The sequence below is a fragment of the Neltuma alba genome, unplaced genomic scaffold, assembly GCF_004799145.2.
Source record: "Neltuma alba isolate B1F8T4 unplaced genomic scaffold, ASM479914v2 tig00010231_pilon, whole genome shotgun sequence".
NCBI classification, from domain to species: domain Eukaryota; kingdom Viridiplantae; phylum Streptophyta; class Magnoliopsida; order Fabales; family Fabaceae; genus Neltuma; species Neltuma alba.
In genome coordinates this window covers 55,421-63,729 of record NW_021635163.1, presented here as the reverse complement: position 1 = coordinate 63,729, position 8,309 = coordinate 55,421, and the positions used below count along the sequence as shown (strand labels likewise).

General features: G+C 33.1%; 1 protein-coding gene across 1 annotated transcript; it reads right to left on the bottom strand.

Moving 5' to 3' along the window:
• Positions 1 to 205: 205 nt before the first annotated feature.
• LOC114755154 (transcription factor bHLH130-like) lies at positions 206 to 2,944 on the bottom strand. Its single transcript, XM_028944031.1, has 7 exons — positions 2,867 to 2,944; positions 2,140 to 2,716; positions 1,724 to 2,052; positions 1,462 to 1,635; positions 996 to 1,061; positions 849 to 917; positions 206 to 573 (listed from the first exon to the last, which is right to left on the bottom strand). The coding sequence occupies exons 2-7, from the start codon at positions 2,705 to 2,707 to the stop codon at positions 517 to 519; spliced, it is 1,263 nt and encodes a 420-aa protein (XP_028799864.1). The 5' UTR covers positions 2,708 to 2,716; positions 2,867 to 2,944; the 3' UTR covers positions 206 to 516.
• Positions 2,945 to 8,309: the final 5,365 nt, after the last annotated feature.

The window sequence follows — 8,309 nt, the reverse complement described above, 5'->3', positions numbered from 1 at the left end:
AATCATGCAAAAAATTTGGTTTACCCAAAGCAGTGGTCTTAAGACCTAATGGCACCTTTTGGAGCCTACCTCTGTAATTAAAGAGAAAATTCTTATAACAAAAAAGGAAGTTAATTGCCAACTTGTTTATCAACAATGTTGTTGGACATGGCAATTACATTATGGTCTGTAAATCAAGCAAGAAAGATCAAACATTGAAGCGAGGTTAGAAATTTTCTTCTAATAAATATCGAAAAGACAGAGAAACCAACTAGGAAACATTAATTTCCTCGTTCCTTTTTCAAAGATCATGATGGTCAGGAAGCTAGACGCGTGAAATACAAAATATTTGAAGTACTGACTTTTGGTCGTTGGACTTTTTGTTGGGTGAAAATGTAATCTGTCACGCGCTCTATTTATATAACCTTGGTTAGGTGACATGATCTGAACTATCTTACAAACCCAACGGTTAAAAATAACTACTACGAAAAGCTTTGTAAAACCCTAACTTTCAAGGACCCGCTTCAATTTTCATGATCAATATTGCTTTTGAACACTTGAGCATCTGCATTTTGCCCTTGTATCTGTTAGTATCTGCAAGAGCAGGAGAGGAGGAGACAAAGTTCAGGTTATTTAAAACTCATGATCTTATGTAAGGAAATTTTTTTACTTTTTATCTTCTTTTTTAAAGAATGAATTTCCTTTATAAAAAAAAAAGAATGAATTTTATAATGTTAAGCTATAAAAGGATAAGATATTCATGTGCCATCATTATACTATATAATCTGACAGCAGATGATTAAAAACTACATTTTTTTTAATAATTTTTTTCCGGAGGAAATAGTTATATGTATATATATTTTTTGTACCTTGACTTGTTTTTGCAGGTCTTTAATATAATCAACCGCCAAATCCAACATATCTGCTGTGTTTGTTTGCTGTAAACATAGAAGCAATAAGTTACACACACAAATATATATATATATATATAGAGAGAGAGAGAGAGAGAGAGATACCTTGTCGATTTTTGGGAAAAGCTCTTGCAGCTTCTTTATTCTTTCACTAATCCTTGTTCTTCTTAACTGATAACATGAATAAAAAGGTTCAATAAGTTGTTTATGGTGGAGTGAGGAACCTTTTCTTTCTTTCTTTGTTTTTCTTGGGTGAAAGGAGTAATTATATTTTAAATAGATAAACAGGGGTTTTTACCTCTAAGAAAAGTTTGCCTCTTTAATTGATTAATTTTTTCTGAGAAACCTAGATCTAAATTTTATGCATTTAGTCAGTAAATAATTTCCAAAGTAGATTTTGAGAGAAAATAATGAAGGCATAAAATGAAACAAAATAAAGCACATATACTTTTGTCATTTTGTATTGCAAGGAATCTGAATTGTCAAGTATAACAAAAATGTAATTTTTTTTTTTGGGCAAATATCTTCATGAGAATAACTCGAGTAAAGATTTAAGTTTTGAGATTTTTACCCTCTCTGCAATGCTTCTTGGATGAGTAGCAAACCCTCTTTTGGCCCTAATTTTACAAGGAACAGATCCTTGAATATGCAAAATCCTCTCTATGCCACCTGTCTTAGTTGATGAACTAGGCAGACTCATTTGATGAGTTAAGCCAACATTCTGATATCCAAATTGATCTCTTTTCTGTTAAATACCATCAAAAGAGACATTAATTAAGATCATATGAAGACGATATTGAATTGAAAACCTTGCCAGGTTTTGGTACACCAACCTGAGTTTCCAAGGCATCTGAAGTAGAAAACAAGAATTCATTACTGTCACTGGCTGTTTTATGAGCTGTGAATGAAGAACCTTCCCACAAGTCACTTGTAAAACTGGGCACATAACTTTTTTGCTGGCTTCCATTATCATTTCTCAGGTTTCTAGTTTCAACACAGGTTCTTGCTTCATCTTCTTCTTGTTCTTCTTGGAGTTCTAGGGTTTCATTTCCATTTTCTGCAATCTGTGGCATCCTTCTTGGGCAAGAGGAAGATGGCTCAGATGAGAAGGTAAGGGCACCATTCAACCCACTAGTGGATGTCGCAGCTTGTTCTCCCAGTGCTGCAAATATACGGAAAACATGCATATAGTTTCTAAAATAGTAAAATAATAATAAGATATTCATAAAATAAAGATTAAAAGGAATACCATTTGTGAATGAGAAACTGGAGAAAAACCCAGGAGGTGAGGTCTTCTGCCTGATGAGAAGATTGTTGGAACAATTCACAGAAGCCATTTTGGATTGAGCGGAGTTCTGAAAACCCATAACATTATTCATCATCACACTTGAACATGACCCACTCACTGCAAATTCTTGGAATCTCTCATGAGAATTGTGAATCAGCTGATCAGCCTCATTACAGAAAACAGAACCTCCTCCTCCTCCTCCTCCTCCTTCATGCTTCGCATTGCTCCATCCACTGTCGGAACCAGAATCTAACATTCCTTCCATTTCTGCATTAAAGGATGGAACATCACCTCTTCTCTCATGTTGTTGCCGTTGATCCAAACCTCTGCAACCTCCTCCTCTTTCCACCAGGTTTGCCAGCAGTGAGCTTGGAGCAGAACGGTACCTTAATAGCCCAGAAATTTGCTGCTGCTGCTGATTATGATGATAACAACGTTGCTGCTGCTGCTGCTGTATATGGATGCTTCTAGAATCCACTTCTAAGTAGTTTCCCGAGTATCTGAGAGCAGGGCTATAGACAGCACTCATGGCGCTTTCCTGACAACAAACCCAGAAACATATATTCAAACACAATATAAAATGACCAAGGGCAGGAGTTCAGCTCAATGTCCATGAATGGCGAAAAACACAGGAAGAAGAAGATTAGAAGAAAAAGATGGATTTTTTTTTTTTTCTAGTTAACCTTACAAGTTGGGTAATTCGATATGTTTGAAGTATTGAGGTGGGTGAATATGAGCTCAGAATAGAGTTTACAGAAACAGAAGAGAAGAGAGGAAGAAGGTGAAACCTGAAACAATTGTGTTCACCTTGAGGCATATTTATATATACAGTTAGATATGTAATGTCTTGTTTTGTAATTACCCTTTTCATTCCTCATTATAACTATAATAGAACCTTCCATTTGCATTATTCAAATAAACTTCCATTCTCTTCGTTTTGACCAACAATCAAATCCTTGAAACCGCCAAACTTTAACTTACCTACATCATTAATTTAGAGAAAAATACAAAAATAAAAACCAGCCTTTAGAACGAGGTCTTGAGTTTAGTTTGTATCAGTGGAAATCTAATGAAACTTTTAGAAATTAGTTAATATTTAATTTTGAGAAAAAAAGCATGCATAATTTCTTCTTCTTTTTTTCCTCATCATGCATCTTTTTATAATTATAAAATAATTAATTTATATGATTATATTAATAGGCGTAATAACAATATATCATGACAGTGTATTTCATGCGCTAATTAAGTAAAACAAAACAAAATAATTGGATCGGGATAATTAGTGATGCTTGACTCATCATCAGTCCAGTCATAATAAAATCTTCTATACATCCTTTTACAAATAGATTCATTATGATGGAATCTTTGTATTTTATGTAAAAGGAGGTAGAAAAGTATAGAAAAATATTGCGGTAGATACTCAAAACCTGTGAACTTGGAGGATACAAGGGTTTAAGGACGTGTTTAGATTAGTGGTGAGAGAATATATTTTGCATAAAATTGATTTAAAGTCATGATTTCAAGAGCATTTTTTTTTTAAAAAAAATGATAATATTTAGAAGATATTTTCTGAAAAGTGATATTTTTTTTAGGTGAAAATGAAAAGTGATATTAATAAGTACATTTAGACGTGATTGAAGTCAAGCACTGAATAACATTTTCAGTTGGTGACGGAATAATGATTTTTGTGAAGTATATTTTTGCAATTTTTTATTAAAGAAAAATTGTTTCTATGTTATGATAAGGATTTCGACAGTCAATTTTTTAGTAAGTAAATAGCATATATATATATTGACCGAGTTCCCACATTAGAATATAATTTAAACGAATGATATAAAAAGAAAATTCAAAGATTGTGTTTTCAAACTTTTTTCTGATATTTAATTTGCGTTAAAGTAAAATTGCGTTGAAGATGACCAAAATTTTCACAGTATAAATGGGAAGACAAACAACACTTACTGAATTCGTTAACCTCCTGCAGCTGTATGATTGACCAATTCATCATTTTGCATAAATTGCACGTCAAAACTTATTTATTTATTTTTTAATTTCATATATTCATCAAACAGCAATAAAAATTAATAATTGTCAAATAATTTAATAATAAATTAACAGCTTTAGTCTGTTAAATAGCATTTGAAAGTCCTCATTAAAATACTGTTTTCTTTGATTTGATATTTTAACAAGAAATGTGACGATATTATTTTGAAGAGGTTTCAACTTTCATATGTTATTTTTAAAAAAATAATATTAACATTAATTATAAAAATTATATTATTCGTAAGTTATGAGTCATGAGTTGTTTATTTTTTAAAACTTTAAACAGTGCATGAGTGACCATATTTGAATGAATAATAGTACTATTATTTTTATTATATAAAAAGTCAACAAACCAATAAAATTACGAAGACATGAAAATTCAATGTCAACGGAATTCACATTTACACGCGTTCCTCGTGGATAGCTTTGAAGTTTAGCGTTTGACATTTTGTATAAAAAGTAAAAACTAAAAAGTCAATGTCGTTGTCAACGCAATACCTTCTAAGAGTAATCTTGGACTGAAATTTTTCTAACTTATTTGTTACGCTTCAATTATTCAATCTCAATCAATCATCAAATTTACCATAATAAAATCCGCCTATGTTGCATAGCCGGTCCCAAGCCTGAGTAAAGGAGAAGAGTTGTGTTAGACCCTCACTAGTCAACGTAAAACTCTGTCAAATCTTTTATGACATGGATCAACAAACAAATTGTGTTATTGCTGGGTCATTGCCCAGAAGTAACACGTTGTATGGCTCGAGCACAGTAAGAAGTAAGCAAGAACTGTTGCATTGTTACCCGAATATAGTATTAAATGAGCAAGGGCTACTGTACTCTTATAGACGAAGGCAATTAAAGAAGTTAGCTCAAGCAAGATCAAGTTTGGAACTTAGAACATTGGGACCTTGTGTGGTAAATCAAGGGAGGTGGTGGAAGTAATAGAGAAACGGAAGATTAATATTTTGTGCCTTCAAAAAACTAAATATGTTGGAGAGAAGGCTTTCGAATTTACTAATGGATTCAAACTTTGATACACGGGAAAGGTAGGCACAAGGAATGGAGCCGGTGTTATCATCGATAATGAATGAAAAAAGAATGTGGTGGAAGTTAAAAGGATAGAAGACAGAATCATTTTTTTTTAAGAATAATCGCGGGGAGGGATACTATCAATGTGGTTAGTGTTTATGCACCTCAAGTAAGGGCAAAAGACCATCTTAAGGGGAAATTTTGGACAAATGTGGAGGGTTTGATTCAAAGCATACCACTCGTGAAAAAGATTTTTATTGGTGATGATCTTAATAGACATGTTAGTAAAGAAGCGGGACAATATGCAAGGGCTCATGATGGTATGGGTTTTGGAGTGCTTATAATGAAAGGCAAACTATTATTGATTTCTCCCTCCCGTACAATCTCAAGATTGTTAACACTTGCTTTAAGAAGAAGAAGGAACATTTAATCGCTTACAAGAGTGAAACCCATATGTCGTAGATTGATTTCTTTCTGGTAAGGAATCCTGATAGAAAACTCTACACAAATTGTAAAGTGATTCCTAGAGATGATGTGACAACACAACATAGGATACTGGTCCTTGATGTGCATATTAAATGTATAAAATAAAAGCATCAACAAGTGTCAACCTCAAGGGTCAAATGGTGGCAGTTAAAGGGAGAGAAGCGAGAGATTTTCAAAAGGACTCTTTTAAAGGAAGGGGTTTGGAAGCTATAAGAAAATGCTAATCTTATGTGGATGGAAATTACTAATAAGGTCTAGAAGGCTGCTAAAGCAATCTTGGGTGAATCAAAAGATTGTGGTTGTCGAGATAAGGAGACAAGGTGGTGGACTGAGAATGTGCAAGGAAAAATAAAGCATAAGTGAGATTGTTTTAAAGCGATACATTTATGTAATAATGCTAAAAATTAGGAAAGGTACGTTTAGCTAAAAAAAAAAGACTAGGAGAGTAGTGGGTGAAGCTTGTACTGAAGCTTTTGAGAAGTTATATAAGGATTTAAGAACTAAGATTGGTGAACGCAAGATTTACAAGATCGCAAAGAATAAAGAAAAAAAAAAAGAGATTTGGACCAAGTAAGATGTATAAAAGACGAAAAAGGTAGAGTTTTGTTATTGATGGTGATATTAAGGATCGATAGGAAGCCGACTTTTATAAGCTATTTAACAATGGGGGCGAAGGATTGACTTGTGAGCCTGAAGATTTGATAATTAGAGAAAAGGAACATAATTTTGCTTTTTATCGAAGAATTCGAGTTGGTAAAGTCAAGAAATCTTTCAAGAAAATGGAAAACAATAAACCAGTTGGACATGATGGTATTCCTATTGAAGTTTGGAAATGTTTGGGTGAAGGTGGTGTGCTATGGCTTACTAAGTTATTCAAAAAGATATTGCGCTCCAAGAAAATGCCTGATGATTGAAGAAAAAGTACTTTAGTACCTATTTATAAGAATAAAAGGGATATTCAGAACTGTACTAGCTATAGAGGGATTAAGCTCATGAGCCATACCATGAAATTGTGGTAGAAGGTGATAGAACATGGGCTAAGATTGGAGATTTGTGTTTCTGAAAACCAATTTGGGTTCATGCTAGGAAGATTGACAACAGAAGTAATTCATTTATTAAGAGAGTTAATGGAAAAGTATCGAAGCCACAGAAGAGGCTTGTATATGATTTTTATTGATTTGAAAAAAACTTATGACCATGTGCCTAGAGAAGTGCTTTGGAGAGCCTTAGAGAAGAAAGGTGTGCGTGTCGCTTATATCAAAATCATACAAGACATGTATGAGGGGGTCACAACTAGTGTTAGAACGTTGGGCGGTGAGACAAAGGACTTTCCTATAAGGATTGGCCTACATCACGGATCATCTTTGAGCCCTCATTTGTTTAACTTAGTTTTTGATGTTCTAACTAAGCATATCAAAGAAGAAATCCCAAAGTACATGTTTTTTGCTGATGATATAGTTCTATTGGCCGAGTCAAAAGAACAGATTGTCGCTAAACTTGAGACATGGAAAAGAACCTTGGAATCAAAGGGTTTTTATTTGAGTAGAAGCAAGATAGAATATATGAATTGTATTTTTTATAAGAGACAAGTTAGAACAGACTTGGAGGTCAAATTAGGAGATTAAGTCATTCCACAAGTAAAAAAGTTTAAATATTTGGGATCAATTATACAAAAAGATAGTGAAATTGATAGAGATGTTAGTCATAGAATTCAAGTTGGGTAGTTTAAATAGAGAAAAGCAACAGGAGTTATCTGTGATAAGAAAGTATCTAATAAGGTTAAAGGAAAGTTTTACTGCACTGCTATAAGACCGACAATACTATATGGCAGTGAGTCTTGGGTTTTAAAGGGACAACATGAGCATAAAGTGGTAGTTGCTGAGATGAGAATGTCGAGATGGACGTGTGGTCATACAAAAAAAGACGAGATCCGTAATGCACATATAGGAGAAAAAGTTGGAGTGGCTGCTATTAATGAGAAAATGATAGAAAACCAATTGAGATGGTTTGATCATGTACAAAGAAGGTCTTTGGACGTGCCGGTGATAAGAGTTGATCAAACAATATGGAGTCCTCTAAAAAGGAGTAGTGGAAGGCCGAAGACAACACTTAATGAAGTATTAAGAGAGATCTTTCAATTAACAATATATCCAAAGATTTGGCTTTGAATAGGGCTCAATGACGTCGTGTGATTCATGTAGTTGACTCCGCCTAGTAGGATAAGGCTTTGTTGTTATTGTTGTATCAAATTTAGCATAATAAGATAATTTTATATGAAATTTGAGGACTCAACCATATGTTCATAGAGAACTTTAACCTCAGTTTTGTAATTCTATATATTAGTATATTAAATAATTTACTCCATCTTTTTCTAATTATAAGTCCTTTTTAATTAGCTACACAAACTATACATTTAATTAAAATTGGTTAATATTATTAAAATTATTTCATCTTTTCAAAAATACCCCTAGCGAGAGTATATATTGTTTGTGATATGTAAATAATACAGCTTACTATATATTTTTAATAGAATAAAGTGTTTAAATACTTCAAAAGTATCTATGAAAGAGCACCTAGTA

Coding starts and splice junctions, on each gene's coding strand:
- LOC114755154 (XM_028944031.1), bottom strand. CDS start 2,707: ATGAGTGCTGTCTATAGCCCTGCTCTCAGATACTCGGGAAACTACTTA. Junction 1,062..1,461: donor CAAGAAGCATTGCAGAGAGG/GTAAAAATCTCA, acceptor TCATGTTATCAG/TTAAGAAGAACAAGGATTAG. Junction 574..848: donor ACCTGCAAAAACAAGTCAAG/GTACAAAAAATA, acceptor CTGCTCTTGCAG/ATACTAACAGATACAAGGGC.